Genomic DNA, 16,477 nt, shown 5'->3' on the forward strand with positions numbered 1-16,477 from the left:
CGTGGGCTCATTAACATTTAGAGCTGATCATTAATTAATTAACCCAATGACATAATTTCTTTATAATGCATTTTTCTCCAACCCTAAGCTAAGATTCCCTAAAAGTCAAACTCTTTTGAAGTTGCCCAGGTTACTGTATTTTGCCCTCAACTTTTCTTTTCTTTCAATGCCCCATTAACAAAAGCACATGATGGGTGGTACATGAGGGTCAGGGGGTGTGTTTGGAGTGACATCAACTGAGACAATAAAAGAGCTCCTTAGTTACTTAGAAGTCTTCTAGACCAATTAAGCAGATTTTAAATCAACTTCTGCGGAAAACCTGCTTGAGAAACTTTGGTAAGAACTTTTTCTATTTTCTTTTGAAAGCAATTATTTGTAGCAAAATCAAAATTGATTGTTTCATCCATTATTGGAATGTCAACAGAGGCTTTTGACTGCCAGTCTAAATTGTTTCTTTAACCAGCAGCTTCTGAAATCTGTCAGGGAGACTTTTGCTAGGATGCAAACCTATTGACTAGTTCAATAATCATGTAAATCATGTGGAACTGTTTGGGTGATAGTCATATAAGATGTAACTATAGCTATTCTTATGCCACAGTGGTAAAAAATAATATGCATCATGGGTATTGCTTTTAAAAAACACATTGAAAAGTTTAATTAAAGTTATTAGGCATCTTACTGCTGTTTCTTTTTTCTTAGTATAACTCTCGAAATGTAAAGCTAGACTTGAAATTGGGCTCAGATTGTTTTCTTTCTGCTCCTTGCATCAGCAGCAGTAATACTGATCACTGCAGAGATTTTCACAGCGCTCTGTCAGTGAAACATCCAATGATCGTGATGGGTTTATGCCGGCATGTAGCTTGAGCACCAGATTTTCTGTGCCTATAAACTTTATGGAGCAAAGCAAAAGGAAATGTGATTTCCTTTCCATAAGGAAGGTAGAGAAAAGAAAGAGTTTGCTGCAATTTTATCTATATCACAATGAATCTCTGAGTGAGGGGGAGTTTATGGTATAAGCAAGCCAGAATCAGGTTAGAAACAAGCCTTTCTTTTGTCTGTGATGCCATTTGACAAGAAACAGGCAAGCTAATATCACTAGGCACAACCCAGTGCTATTTTATGGCCCATTGATTCATCAACATGCTTAAATCTCTACTATTAAAATCAGTGGGACTTGACAGGGCTTAACCTTAGCTTAATGGGATCAAGGGACACAATGCTATTAAGATCTAAATTAACGCAAATTGACAGAGAATTTAGTCTGGGTAGATATATGTAGAATTCAGCATGTGATTTGTGTGGCTCTCCCATCTTGAGTCTCCCTCCCCGACTACCTGTACTGGAATGTCTCAGTGTCGTCTCCTTCCATGTACTCTTATCATACACCAGGAAATACGCCAAAATTGAGTTAAGCAGGGGTGTAATGTGTTGGTGCAATATATATATTCTCTCACTCTTTGGTGAGAGAATCCCAGCAGAGTATTAAAGTCACAAAATATGCAGCAAAGTGAAGCATGGAAATGTAGGCTGTTAGATCATTAAAATATCCCTTTAAAGTTTAAAATGAGTTTCAAAATGCATGGGAGTAGCATGGGCAGGGCAAGAGGGGCCATTGCCCTGGGCTCATTTATTTATTCTTGGACGGCTCATTTTGCTCCTTATGCTGGACAGATGATCTCAGGTGCAGAGCAATCATATGTTTTAAGCATCTCCGTGTACAGTCGTACCTTGGAAGTTGAACAAAATCTGTTCCGGAAGTCCGTTCGACTTCTAAAATGTTTGGAAACTAAGGTGCGGCTTCTGATTGGCTGCAGGAAACTCCTGCAGCCAATCGGAAGCCACATAAGCCACATTGGACATTCGGGTTCCAAAGAACATTCGCAAACCGGAACACTTACTTTGCGGCGTTCGGGAGCCAAAATGTTTGAGTTGCAAGGTGTTTGTCAACCAAGGTACTTTAATCATGCAGGTGTTTTCAACAGAATCAGTAAAGTATTGTGCATTTTCAAGCCCTCGTGCTTGTTGTGTCAAGATCCATCAAGGGCAAGACCACTAAAATCCTCTTCATATATTTTTAAACAGGCATTCCGGTGTAAAAATATCACTGTAACAAAATATTATTTGAGTTGGGGTACAATCCCACTGCATTCAGTTCCTGCTTGTGGGCTTCCTATGGGCTGCTGGTTGGCTGCTGTGAGAATGCTGGACTAGATGGGCCATTGGGCTGATCCAGCAGGCTCTTGTTATGTTTGTATGTTCATTGCCCATGCAGTATTTTCCATTTTATAGAGGGTGGCTAATGAAGCAAAGGGCACGCCCCTTATATGGCTGGCATATGAATATGATGGAGAATGATTTTCACTGGACAAATCTCATAATGGCTGGTTGCAATACCTCAAGTGGCTGTATGGAATAGACAAATCACATTTATTTTAATAAACACCAATGTTCTGTACTGTTCTCTTCAGTCTAATCTGGGGAAACTGTAAGGGAGAGAAACTAATAGGCTTAGCCAAGGTGTTACAAAAAGTGTGTGGGGAAGTGAAGTTGTTCCCCAGTTTGGTCCTTTGTTCAAATAAGAAAAATACACTACCGTTACACAGTCTTTTGCCTGAACATCACCTTCTTGAATGCTTTGATATTTATGTATAGCATTCTATTTAATATCTCATATTGTCTAACTCAATCCAACCATGTGATAACTTTCTTTCATCTCTTATAGTTATCATGACTTCAATCAGAGACATGGCTAAAAGTGCAATCATTTTATGGGCAGTCTGCTTCTTTGCCAATTCCGATGGGAAAGCTGTGGTGTGAGTACAGTATTGCTGAATTTTTTTAGATGGTGAAATGAGTTAATGAGCAACATAGTCTAGACATGATGGGGTGGCAGCTGACTGCTGCTGCTTCTTGCTCTGATCACCTCAGTAAATTGCATGAATATTTTTTGTGAGTAAAAATCCATCATGGGGACCACTAGATGGACTAGAATCCTGATGAGGCCCCATTTGGTTCCAAGGAAGAATTCCTCTTGATACAAATATAAAGGTGTAGAGGGGCCAATCAGAATTGGGGGCACAGTAGGAAGAAAAGAGTTGAAGTCCTGAAACAACCTACCAGATTGATAATCAGGAACTACCTCCCACCTGGAAGTCCTTTTAACTCCAAATAAAGGAAGGAAGGAAGGAAGGAAGGAAGGAAGGAAGGAAGGAAGGAAGGAATTGTTAATCCTGTGAACTCATGTCTACTTTGGCCCATAGGTGCAGTTAAAGGTGTTAGCAAACTTTGCAGCCTGGGTGAATTAGATTCAAGCAATCACTTAAAGTTTCTAGAGTTCAAAAACTTTATCCATGCAGGAACTATTCACAGGATGAGTAGAGATGAGAGAGAGAGGAGGGGGGGGGGGGAAACCAGACATCCTGTCTCAACAAAGCTGGGGAAGTAGGAGCATCTTACCCATAGAGGCTAGTGGTGTGGGGTGCTGGGGCGCCAAGTTCTGGAGGACACCAGGGAAGAGGTGGAGGCTGGATGTGGCACCTCCTGGCATTAGCTCACCACCCTAGCCCGCCTCCGCCTCACCCAGAGCCTCGCCCGGAGCCTCCGTCTGCCGTGGCCACTGCAGCACAAAGTGCCCAGCTGAGCCAGGAGGTGCCATGTCCAGCCTCCACCTCTTCCCCGCCGGCGGAGCTGCCCTCCAGCCGCTGCCCGCCTCCTCCAGCCCCACCGGCAGCGCCGTCCTCCCTAAAAAACTCTGGGAAATGGGGTGGTGCCACCAGAGGGAGCTTTACACCATGACACCGGATATGCTTAAGACGGCCCTGTGGGGAAGGACAAACAAAATGGCTAAGCTTTTAGGGATGGAATTCACTTAGACAGAGAGGCTTACAAGCAAGTGCTGTTTAGATTGCTACACAAACAGTGGCATTGTGTGGGTTGAGGTAACAGATGCATTAATTACAAACTTAAGCGAAGGAAATGTATTTGCTTTTCTCCATCCAAAGGTTGGGCTGTTAATGCTATGTGGTTGTTTTAAATTCCACCTTATTTATCTGTATTACAGGAAGAGGTCAGTGAGCGAAATGCAAATGATGCATAATTTGGGGGAACACCTGCATTCGGCAAACAGGCAAAACTGGCTCCTTGAGAAACTGCAGACCGTGCACCATGACCCCCAGGCCAATGAAGCAGCAGGAGCAGTGGATGTTAAGGCCCGTGAGGTCCGAAGCTGGAGATTGCTCCCTGATGACCTGCAGGCAAAGCTGCAAAAGAAAGCAGTGGATTCTAACAAAAATTATAGAGATGCCACCTTCAAAACAAGACTCCAGTGAGAGGGTCCATAGTGTTGTCTTTCTAGCTAAGTGAATACAGTAGTGAGCAATTAGGGCATTTTGTTATTTATTGTTTATAAAAATGATGTTTAAGGGCATGTTTGCATGATGCTACTTCTTGGGGATTAGGTGTGCTTCTGCTGTACATCTCATTTCTCCTAATGTACATGTAAGTGGGGGTTTACACTACTTCTTCAGTTCTTCATATGGCTTACCAGGTGAATTGCAAGGCCGGTGCAAATTGAGCAGTCTACATTATTATCTTCCATTATTGGGGTAGGTGGCATGAGAGGGTCCCTTACCTCTCCAAGGATATCTCCTACACTTCTTGAGTGCTCTACTACTGAGCCTGACACATTGGTCTGCTGCTGTAAGGACATGTCCAAATGAATGAAGAGCATGTATTGCCCAAACCACTCATTTGGATCTCCAGATGGAGGCAACACAGACAAGCCAGTTGGATCCATTAATCCTCTGGCAGGGTAAGCTGGTGCCGGGACCCACCTGTTGCCATCTTCTACCCTGCTTGTTGAAATAATGCAGTTTGTTGCCTTCTCCTGGCAGTTAGGAAAGGGAGTAGTGGCATGGAGAAGTCCAGGCATCAATTTGGGATGTTACAGTCCCTGTCTTAGTTTCTGGGAGATGGTAGCCTCCTGTATCCAGGCAGGCAGTAGCTGTGGAGATCTGGTTTCACTCCCATCTCTCATGGAGACAGTAATGTGAATCAGCACAGTGATTGCATCTGTGTGTGTGTGGAAGATGGCACAAAAACATTGATTGGAATTGTCCCCATTCTTAATACAGTCACTGGTAAAGTTTGAATAGCTTAAGAAATTGACAATGGTTTTTATCCAGAAACGAGTAGTCGTCTTGCCAAGGTACCATACATTTCAGTAAGTCTCCAAATGTGCTAAACTAAGGGCTCGTCCCACCACTTTCCCATGGGACAAACAGCTGTTTGCCGCTGAATCAGAACAAACGTCCATTGGTTTTTCTGTGGATTGGCGTTCTGATTCAGTGGTAAATGGGTTTTCCCAGAGAAAGCAACGGAGACAAGCAAAAGCAGCAGAGACCTGATTGGCACCAATGCAAACTGACGAAGGGCTTTTGGGGAGACATGGGAGATTCAGCAAACTCAGATTGTAAGATAAATGTGCACAGCAGAACCAAATCAGAAGGGACATGTGTTCTGATACCTGTAGAGTATGCTAGCTTGTAAAATATTTAAGCTCATAGGCTCAAGTTAAGTTATCAGCACTTTATTTCATAAAGCCATATGGAAAGAAGCAGCACGCTCATGGAGCAGACTAAATCTAGTTGAACTGTCATTCCCTCTCCCTGGGGAACTCTGAGAACAGTAGTTCTGGTGGAGAGTCTAGAGCTCTCTTGTAGAAACTTCTCTCGGTGCCACACCAAACTACAGTTCCCAGGATTCTTTAGGTCAAACCACGGCAGTTAAGCTGGCATAAAACAGATATTAGTATAGATAGGACTTGAGACTTGGACGCACCATATGAGTATATGGAGCGCAGTATGAGGATGTGATGTGCTGCCACATTCATTGCAAGTCCCGTGCACCTTTCCTTCCGCATGTACAAAGGCTTCTCCAACACCAGGGTGGATGTTTGTAGCCCTTGCTTATGCAGAGCCCAAAATGTGCTTCTGAGCACCTTACCTGCAAGTAAGTGTGCTTTGAATCAGAGCCTGGCACCCAGATCTGAAACCTATTTCCCTGGGAGGCCCATTCAAGTCAAAGGAAGTACATCTACATAAATTTGTGAGGCTGCAATCCTACGAATTCTTGCTTAGTGGAGACTTGCTCTGAGTAAAAATGCACACAATCCTACGCTATAAGGGGAAAACATCAGGGACACATCATGGGGCTGCCCAAATTGATCCAGGACTGGAGATGCAGATGGTGCAAGATTTGAGACGGAGGCCATTATCTTGCAGATTCTCGGCTGTCACAAACTTCCAGTTGAATATGTTAGTTTCTTTTTCACGTGAGACCTAAGGAAGATCAGACGCTGCTACTCTGCACTGGCCTGATCCAGTATGGTTGCTTTTATGTCTGTCTCACCTGTTTGTACGTGTGGCACCTCATGCATTTTGCAAGAGTTGGTGAATAAATAATAAATGTCAAAACACATCTGCCATTTTTAGACTAGAAGTGTATTTGCAAATAGCGAGCTGACATTCATTATATCTAGACAGCAAGGAAAATTCTGGCCCCCTTTAAATCAGTGGCAAAGCTACAATTCAGGGTCAGAATATTATCTTGGACCCCTACTAAAGACATGTTTCTGCAAACAGACAATACATTACTACAGACCCTTGAACCTGCAGAGAACTGCATTCAAATGGCATTCCATGTGGGAGCAAGGTTCTGACATGAGATAGGGTATGTTTGTGGGACTAAGACCTTAATATGCACTTTCTATTTATTATTTTGCTGTATGTTCATGTCTAACTTACACAAATGTATCTTTAGTCCTTTATATCTGTATCTTGCTAATGAATTGTCAAATAAAATGGACCAAAAGCTCTTGGACAGTAGTAGTTGAAAAGCATAAACCTTTGGTCTTTCTGTCATTATTTATACATGCACTTTCTCATAATTTCGGAAAATAAAACTATTCAGCTGAACCCACAGTTAGTTGAACCAAGTTGTCATTGAGATCAGTTTACTACCATGGCAGGGGGAGAGATCAGTATGAAAAATTAGTTTTGACTAAGTTCCTATTCAACTCAGTGGGGATAGGTTCAACTAACTTAGGGATGACTTCATCATTGTGCTAATGTCTTAACTGAAGCAGGGCAAGCATTTTGGCTTGCCAGATGAAACAATCTTCCCTCTCCACCCCCTGTAAGCTGTTCTGAAGATTCTCCTGCCCCCTCCCCAACCCAATTTTGGTGGACATGGAAGGAGAGGAGAGGGGTGAAGTCTCATTGTGCAAATGGAAGTCCACTGATGGGAGTCACTACATGTCACTACATGGCGGGGGAGCAGGGATAACTCTGAGAGGGCAAGCTTCCCCCTGTAACATGTTCAAATGCTGGGAAGAAAACACCAAGTGCATGGTTTTCCATTTAACAGTTGCAGCTCAAGCTGTGGCCCCCTACCAGGGGTGAAAATGGTGCTCTGCTGGTCGCAATGCCAAATATGCATCTGTTTGTGACCAGTCCAGTCTCAGCTGTTTAAGTTTATTGCAATGACACCATGAGTAGAACTAAGAGACAACAATGGAAATTTTTTACTGAGCACCACAATGTCTGTAATTACTTGCAATGCATAACAGCATGTTCTAGCATTATATTTTGATGAGTTAATTGTGGGGTTTTGCGTAGGCAGAGAGAGGCGGCCTATCTGCAGTGTCTATCCTACTCCCTCCTTATTGACCTAGCCATATTTTGATTTGGTATCAAGATGAGAGTTTGGCCCAAACCATGCCACTTTTTTGGCCCAAACAAAACAAGATATAACGGATAAGAATAAGAAACATCTCAACAGTCCTGCGATTAGAGGTCATTATTAGAGCTGGAAAAAATAAAGGTAATCATTCAAGGACTTTGCTCCCATAGTGATATTATCTTCAGGCAGAACAGACAGATGATTAAGCTTTTCAAACAAAGCAGGAGCCCTAAAGACAAAGTCACAAGACATTACTACAGACCCATTTTTAGCTGGCTTAGTCTGCTAGCGGAGGACCAGCAGTGCTAGCATGTGGAGAAATCTTTTTAAGTTTCACAGGGCACTTTCGGATGAGAGCTCATTGTAGGATCAGTGTTACTTATGCACACAAGTTATTCACAGCATCCATACAAGATAAATAAAAATGCCAGCTAGTATTCCCTTCACCCCAATTTAGTTTCCCCTTACCATGGAAAATTGGGTAACTAAAAATAACCTCTTTTACATCTGCAGTCACTGCTGATGTGGCAGCTTCTTAGCATATTATTTTTGTTGAGCAGTTTGCACCAGTGTGGCGACGTTTCTGTGGGTGGCCTCCATTGCTGCACTCCAAATTCCATTTGATTCTCAGCTGAGCACAACCTACCCATTTTGTTTCTGGTGACACAAGCAGGCTACCTAAAGTTGCTGGTGGCTGAACCTTTGACCTTTTGCATGCAAAGCATGCATTGTACCACTAAGGTAAGCTCCCTACCAGATATATGCTCTGCCCTTCCAAGTAACCATGCATTGAACTGGACTACAAATCAGAAATCAATTATGGCAGGAGTAGGAGTGGCGGTTATGTGGAACTAAGCTTTGATCTAAGGGCCCCCAGGTGTTGCTGGACTACAAGTTTCATCAGCACTGATCCTTGGCAGCGCTGGCTGAGGCCGATGGGAACTGGAGTCCAACAACATCTGTAGGTTCACAACTTGCAAAACCCCTGACATAAGGCATTAAGGACTTGCCCAAGAAGAGCAACTTATTGAGCTCACACCCAGGGCTGATATTATTAAGGCCAACTAGATAGCCACCTAGGGCACAGACCTCAGAAGGAGCACAGTACTAACCTTTGAGGGGCACAGTTTTTATTATATCTTATAAATTTCTGGTTTTTTTTTAATTTTTAATTTTGAGGAATTTTATCATTTATGAAGTAATTAGATGATTAGAATTAACTTGTGGGCTGCAGGAGTGATGAGGGTTTTCAACAAGTTTTGATAGATGCTACTGAGATTGCAAAGGAAGTAGCAATACTACCAAACTTTTGAGAAAGAACAAGTTAGAAAGAGGAGAAAGAAACAGCCGTTTAAATTTGTGGCCCAAGAAAAGGCATTGCAAGATCCGAAGCAGATATCCAAAGTTAGGTTTCTGCTATGCTGTCTCATGACATGACCATAACAGCCTGTTGAAAACAGATTCCAAACAGCCACCACATTTTAATTCCCTATTGGCTTCCTCTGTGATATATACAGTATCAACAAAAAAATCAACTGAAGATGTACTGAAGGCCTACAAGAATTAGGAGAAATCACTGATGCTCAATGGAAACAAAGATATGGATGCTGAAGATCTGTGCTGTGGACCTATGCAGCAATAGCTCGAAAAGTTTCAGAGTCTATGCTGCTACAAGGAGCACTTCTCTTCATACTGCAACAAAAACTCCTGGATAATGTGCTTAACGTTTATAAAGTTTTGGATTTGAGAAAGATAATCAAAGTTTGCTGTTTCACCGATTCTTGCAATTTAAAATAAACTTAGCAGCTTCAACGGTTGTGCTTTTCATTTCTTTTTCCTGCAAGACATCTGTTTCTGAAAACTGAAGTTAGCATATATGTTTTTTGGGCTGGGGAGGGGATGTGCCAGTAGTTAGCCTTGCCTAGGGTGCCAAATAGCCCGGCCCCGGTCATGCTTACACACGGTCCGAGCGGGTTTAATAATAATAATAATAATAATAATAATAATAATAATAATAATAATAATAATACCCCGCCCATCTGGCTGGGTTTCCCCAGCCACTATGGGCGGCTTCCAGCAAAATATTAAAATACGATAAAATAAAATAAATGAAAGAAGCGCCGTCACAATCCTCCACTGATGCCCAATTCTCGGGGGACGACCGTCCACTTGAGCAGATTCGGGAAAAGGACGGGAGGAAGGAGGAGGAGACCTCGCTGCTACCAGAGGAGCGGGGCGAGAGAAGAGAGCGCCGAGGGGCGACGATGCCGCCGCTGCAGCCACCGCTTCCTCCGAACGCGGCAGGCGCCTGCAAGAAGAGCCGACCGCCGCGGAGCAGCCAACCCGCGCCCACCTTCCCGCGTCTCGGAGCCAAGCCGCCCGCAGCAGCAGCAGCCCGCGCGCGGTAAGCGAGCTTCGCGCTCTCCACCCGCTTCTCCTCCCTCCCTGCTGCCAGGCGACGCCTCGCGAGCTTTCCGCGCCTACCTCTCGCGAGAGCAGGGGGCAGACGGCCGGCCGGGGCCTAGTAGCAGCGACAGTTGCCGGCTAGAGGCAGCGGCGGCGGCGGCGAGGGGGAAGCGCGGCGAGGCTGGAGCCCCGGCGTCGTGGGGCGCAGCAGGTGAGGAAAGTGGGAGGGCGGCGGGAGGCCCTTTAAGCCCCCCCCCGGGGGTTGGTTGGGGCAGAATGGGAGGGTCGGGGAGACGGTGGTCGGCAGGCAGAGGCAGGACAGCGGGCGGCGGCCACCGGTTGTTTTCTCCCACAGAAGCGAGTCTGGGCCGGAGATCCGAAGCGTCGCTGTGGCGGCCAGGTCGGGGCAGGTGGGCGCTGCTCGTCTGTGCTGGCGGAGGGTGGGTGGCAGTTACCAGGGAGGTCTATAAAATGAGGAGGGTCAGCGGTTGTTGGGAAGCCGGGTACGTGTGGCGGTGGGTGCCGCGTGGTATTAAGGTACGTTTGTGTGTGTACACGCGCATACCTGACTGTGTGTGTGTATGCGTGACGCGTGTCAGATGCGCGTGTATCTGCGTCTACCTGACAAGTGCGGCAAGACAGGTTTCTCTAGGAGGGGGGTATCTGTTTTAAAACCCATGTGGACCACAAAGAGTTGCGAGGAAGGAAGGGCGAGATTGAGGAGGAGGTGGTGGTGGTTGTTGTTATTTATTTTATTTATAGGCTGTTTACGGCCTCGTTCATGGTGATTCCCAGTACCCAGTGCCCCCTCCTTCCTCTCCTGGTGCTCTTACCGTTTTCACCGACGGCTTGTTGGGCGTATGGCTGCTCCCACAGAAGTGCCTTGTCACGGGTAGCTCACCTTTGCCCCCTTCTTTGCCACATCCTGCCCTTCTGGAAGGGTGTTGGGGGGGCATATTGGGGAAAGCCCGGGATGAGGAGGTGGAGAGGTTGTGTTGGGGGGGGGGAGTTTTAAGAATACAATGCTGCACTCAAAACAGTTGGACTGTTTTGAATTTTTTAACGGAAAACAGATTTATGGGAAAAGTTGCCTTGTAATTTTCCCAATATATGTGCTGCTCTTTCTGTGGTTTATTCTGACTTTGGTGTTCTAAAGAAATCAGGCTTAAAACATTTCTAATGTTTACTTGGGAAGATAAGGGATGTTGTTTGTGCCACAAATCATTTACAGTGTCGTTTGTAGTTTTTTTTATTACTATTATTAGAGTTGGCTACCAGTACAGGAGAATGCAGTTGGGTCCAGTAATTCCAGTATCCCCATATCTGTCACATCACTTGTTCCAGACTTATCATTTATTCTTTGATCCTTGTGTCATTCATGTAAGTCAGTTGGTGCCACTGTTTTTGTTTAGTATTGTATTTCACTATTTTGAAAAATATTTTCTAACAATACTTTTGATGTTATGCCACATACCTTCTTTATAAATTGTTGTTGTTGGCATCTGTCATCTGACAAAAATTAAATTCCAACAGATGATACTTAGCCAGTTTCTTTCTTTTGGAAAGGAGTTACTGGTTCACATAACATGGTAAACCAAACCTTGGCTTAGCTGACACACTGCACTGACTTTAGGACTAGGAAGGAACAAAGTGGTTACAATTTCCTCTCCTCTCCAGTAGCCTACACATTCCTGCTAAGTTGTGGTTTGGCTTGTGTGTGAATGTGGCCATTTTGTCAGTCCTTTTATTCTTGCAATGTTAAAAGTTTTAAACCAAAAGTTTGAGTACTTTTCTTATATTTCAAAACAATTTGGGTGTATTAATGGACTTGTTCAAATATATACATACTTAACTTAGATTTGTGTTTAAGCTATACACTTCTTGGAAAATAATAGAAAGCGCCTCAGACTAATCTACTGGATTGTATCATGACAGTAGATTATGGATGGCATCCAACACTAGGCATATTTTGATTTCAGTGGGTCTGCTCTGAGTCCAACTAATATTGGATATCACCATTAATATTTTTTTTTAAATGTTATTCTTGTCTAAATAGAGATTTTAAGCCTCTTTAAATCTGTGTGGTGCTTCAGTGAGACACCATGTATCTTTTGTAGTATAAACATCCCGTTTTATTGTAAAACAGTTAGCACTTATGATCCTGGGATTTTACACAACAGGCCTTTATGTTTTCTTCATCTGCTCTGCTTCTTCAAAACCTACAACTTCATTATTTTCCTTTCACAGAATATTTGCAACTACTAAACTAGTATGCTTGGATCATTCTGTTTTATTTCTTTTGCCTTACTTTGGAAGATGCTCCATCACAATTTTTCATTAATTTTTCTCCAGCCTCCTCCAACAATGCCCCCTTCATCATAGTAATGTAGAACAGTATTCTGGCTTTGGTAAGTAAAAGGAGAGACTTAAATCCAGACAGAAACAGGAATATATTTATGAGAGCATTTTAATTATGTAAATATCAGTAGCAAGAATGTGATTCCTAGAGGCATTGGGCATAAAGGCAAAATGTCCATAATTCTTAAAAATAACTACATGCTGCTGTGAATTATTATTATTATTTATTTATTAAATTTGTTAGTCACTTTATGTTGCCTAGGGCAATCCAAAGCAACTTACAGACAAACAAGCAAGACATTAAACCCCACATAGATACAATAAAACCAAGAGGAAAATTAAATATTGTACATTAAAAAATCCCACCCACTCCTAAAAGGCCACAAATAGTTAAAGTCCTGGTTACAGAGGAAAGTTTTTGCTTGGTGCCAAAAGATATGTAGTGAAGGTGCCAGGTGAGCCTCACTGGGGAGAACATTCCATAAACAAGGGAGCCGCCGCAAAAAAAGCCCACAGAACAGTTGCCCCCCTCCAGACGTCTTGTAGAGGGGGCACATGAAGAAGGACCTTAGATTATGATTGCAGGGTCTGGGACAGTTCATATGAGGAGAGGCAGTCCTTGAGGTATTGCCAGCAGTTTGAATTTGGCTCAATCGCTAACTGACAGCCAGTGTCACTATATGCTAAACCGTCTTGCCCTGGTGAGCATGCTGGCTGCTGAAGTTTCTGAACCATCTTCAGAGGCAGCCCCATGTATAATGTATTGCAGTAATCTAACCTAGAGGTTACCAGAGCATAGCTGAAAGGTACAGCTATGGCCACCAGCCACAACTGATGGAAGGCGCTTTGTTGCCACCAAGGCCACCTGAGCCTCAAGTGACAGCTGTGGATCCAGAAGTACCCCCAATAATCTTAGCAGATGCCACAATATTGGTAATGCAACACATTTTGGCTGCTCAGATCTTTAAAGAATGCCTGTAATTTATTATGTATTTATAACCTGCTTTTCAATAACCATCATAAAGTGACTTACAAAATGCAACCAACACAATATAGTTTAAAACATTTAAAATGTCTTCATCATAACATAAAAAGATATTTGAAAATTAGCTGTCCCTGGAACACAACAGTAAAAGATGTGATATTATAGTTTTAACAATGGTTGTTCAGTTCTTTATTATTGTGGAATGTTTTAAATGGCATTTTAATTAAGTTGTAAGCTGCTCTGTGCTTCTGTTTGTGAGGAAGGTTGGGATAGATAAAAAAGTAAATAAATATTACTAAAAGCCAGCACATAACCTCAACAAATGCATAAATACACAAAACCAAACCACAGTATCACTTTCGCAGCTCAGTTTATATTAATCACTGAAGGCCTTGGAAAACAAATGTGTCCTCCTGGCCCACTTAAACGGGATGTCATGCTGTTAAACATGATGAAAACTTTCATAAAAATAGAAAACCAGCTATTAAAATTTTTACTTTGTGAAGGTCCAAATGGATATTTGGTAGAACTTTAGACAATGACTTAAACTGGAAAAGAAAATAAGGTGATGCTTCCTAAAACATCAACATAACACTAATGTACCTTAACTGGTGTAAGCTCTTCGTTACTCTGAAGTAGCAGAATGCTTACTACCCCTCCTTCTCATTCCATCAGTTGTCTTAAGAGGCTGGTTCCCTATATATCACAGTGGAACAAATAAACTGCTAATTGATAAAAGTTCTCCAAAGGAAGTTTCTTGACATAATGTAATTTCATGTTCAAAACTATGTCATAAAGTGTCAGTTATCTTGTATGAAAGCCATGACTTGAACCTAGAGAAGTTTACTCCATCAGACAAGCCTATCTGGCCCCAATCATCTATTTAGTACCATGGGGCAGGGAGGGTGATGACATGTAAGAAGAAACAAGGAAGAGAGAATGTGAGGGTAAATAGGGAAGAGATGTTTGAAGATGAGGACAGATGAAAAGGAAAGGGGAAGAAGAGTCGGGTAACTAACCCAAGATTTGCTGGGATACGAGAGTTTGGATTTGGCAGATCTTAGTCTTTCCCAGTTGAGCCAGGTAGATTTTTATTTTTTATTTATTAAATTATTATATCTTCTTCCAAAGATCTCAGGGCACTTCACAGCATAAAATACAAGATAAAAACACAAAATACATAATAAGGACAAGAAAAAACCAAACCAATAACCCACAAACACATTTGAAAGGTTAATCAGCCAAAGGCTTTGTTGAAGAGGAACTTTCACCTGGTACCTAAAGGTGTATAATGAAGGTGCCAGCCAAGCCTCCTTTGGGGAGCCACTGCAAAAAAGGCCCGTTATTGTGTTGTGGTAGAGGCACACAAAGATGGGCCCCCAATGGTGATTGCAGGGTCTGGGTCAGTTCATATGGGGAGGGGTGGTCCTTGAGGTATTTTGGTCCTGAGGCTTTAAGGCTTTATAGGTCAAAACCACACTTTGAATTTGGCCTAGAAACTAGTTGGCAGCCTGTGCAATTGGGCCAGGATCAGTGTAATATGCTCATACCATCTTGCCCTGGCAAGTAGCCTGGCCATCAAATTCTTCACCTGCTGAAGTTTCTGAACCATTTTCAGAGGCAGCCCTATGTAATATGAATTGCAGTAATCTAATCTAGAGGTTACCAGCAAATAGACAACAGTAGTTAGGCTGATCTCACCCTGGCTTAGTCTGTGGCTCGGGCAGTGCAATTTATGCTGATGTAAGACCCCAAAAGGGGCATTCCAGAGTGTGGTAGAATGGGGCAAGGAGAAACTTATACCTATTCTAAACTTTTAGCTTGGTCATATTGTGTGACTTTGGGCTCAATGCTCAGAACTGACCCCCACACTTTCCTGCCAGTTCAGGTGACAGTACCGCCCCCCCAGCCTCCTGAATGGAATTTGGAATAGCAGCAAGTTCTGCCACCATTGATTACGCTAGTTCAAATTACACCACCTTTCTACAATTAGGAGGAGGAGGATTATATTTATATCCTGCCTTTCATACTGGGACTTAAGGCTGCTTACAAATTAGAACAAGACAGATAAAATTCAAAAAGCTAAAAACATATAAAAATAATCATTAAAAATAATTAAACTCAAGTAGAATGAAAACAATATAAAAACCAAATCTGTTAAATTACAAGTGATAAAACCAATAAAAACAGCACAGTACTATTAAAGCCCTTTCCTCAAAAAAAATACAGTAAAGTAGAATAAAGCATTGTTGCTTTGTTAATGCCCCATATCTTTCAGGTATTATCCCTTCACTTGTTACATAGAAAGAGCCCAGAGTTTAGTGGTTAGCACACTATCTACTTCAAAATTCATTTATTTATCTACACAGTGGTGCTATCCATGCCTGTGATGGTGTACTTTACAGAGTTTTATAATGAAAATACATGCCACTATCAGTTCCTTGGGGGAAATATAAATGTAGCCCTTGGGAAGATAAAGACAAGAGTGTGTGTCTTGATAATAAGAATCCAGGCAGGGAGGGAGAAGACTGAGGAGGAGCTTCCTCCACTGGAAAAGTTGTACAAAGATCTACCTATAAGAGCATTGACTTAGAAAAGTGTTGCAGAAGCCTAAGGCATAGAAGGAGTCCAGGGGGAGGATTGTCCCAGTTCTCAATGTCGCTGCTGCTGTCCTTGATAAAGCAGACGGACACCTTTATCCCATGACATGAGAATTGCAAAACCAATTTCAGGAAAACTCAAATTGTATAGGGAAGTTGTAAGTTTAAAGCAGTTTCAGTTCCTTGCATATCGTTTATTTGTAAGGTTCAACACAGTCAGCAAAATTGACCAACTAAAGTGGAGTGACCAGGAATAAACAGTCAGCTTCAATAGCCTGGAAGCAAGGGAAGTGAAAGCCTTGCTTGAAATTGCCCTGAAAGCTGTGGCATTTGCTAGTACAGTGGTACCTCGCAAGACGAATGCCTTGCAAGACAAAAAACTTGCTAG

The 16,477-nt window shown here is 42.7% G+C and overlaps 2 protein-coding genes across 4 annotated transcripts in view; both read left to right on the plus strand.

Annotated features, from left to right (window-relative positions):
- The first annotated feature begins 246 nt into the window (after positions 1 to 246).
- Positions 247 to 5,531, plus strand: PTH (parathyroid hormone). The gene is made up of 3 exons (XM_028707342.2): positions 247 to 336; positions 2,723 to 2,813; positions 4,061 to 5,531. Exons 2-3 carry the CDS (start codon positions 2,728 to 2,730, stop codon positions 4,326 to 4,328), a joined length of 354 nt encoding a protein of 117 aa, XP_028563175.2. The 5' UTR covers positions 247 to 336; positions 2,723 to 2,727; the 3' UTR covers positions 4,329 to 5,531.
- A 4,698-nt stretch (positions 5,532 to 10,229) lies between these two features.
- BTBD10 (BTB domain containing 10) overlaps positions 10,230 to 16,477 on the plus strand; it is a 28,933-nt gene continuing 22,685 nt past the window's right edge. For 2 of the 3 annotated variants that reach the window (XM_028730917.2, XM_028730934.2), the window contains exon 1: positions 10,230 to 10,357. The gene's annotated coding sequence lies outside the window, so the exon portion shown is untranslated. The remainder of the gene's footprint in view (positions 10,358 to 16,477) is intronic. The other variant, XM_028730943.2, reaches the window with a different exon arrangement.

This window comes from Podarcis muralis, chromosome 1, assembly GCF_964188315.1.
Source record: "Podarcis muralis chromosome 1, rPodMur119.hap1.1, whole genome shotgun sequence".
NCBI classification, from domain to species: Eukaryota; Metazoa; Chordata; class Lepidosauria; order Squamata; family Lacertidae; genus Podarcis; species Podarcis muralis.

What these genes read in the sequence shown, in the direction of transcription:
- PTH (XM_028707342.2), top strand. Translation starts at nt 2,728, where the DNA reads ATGACTTCAATCAGAGACATGGCTAAAAGTGCAATCATTTTATGGGCA. An exon ending in TCCGATGGGAAAGCTGTGGT is followed by an intron (nt 2,814 to 4,060) that starts GTGAGTACAGTA and finishes TCTGTATTACAG; the next exon opens with GAAGAGGTCAGTGAGCGAAA.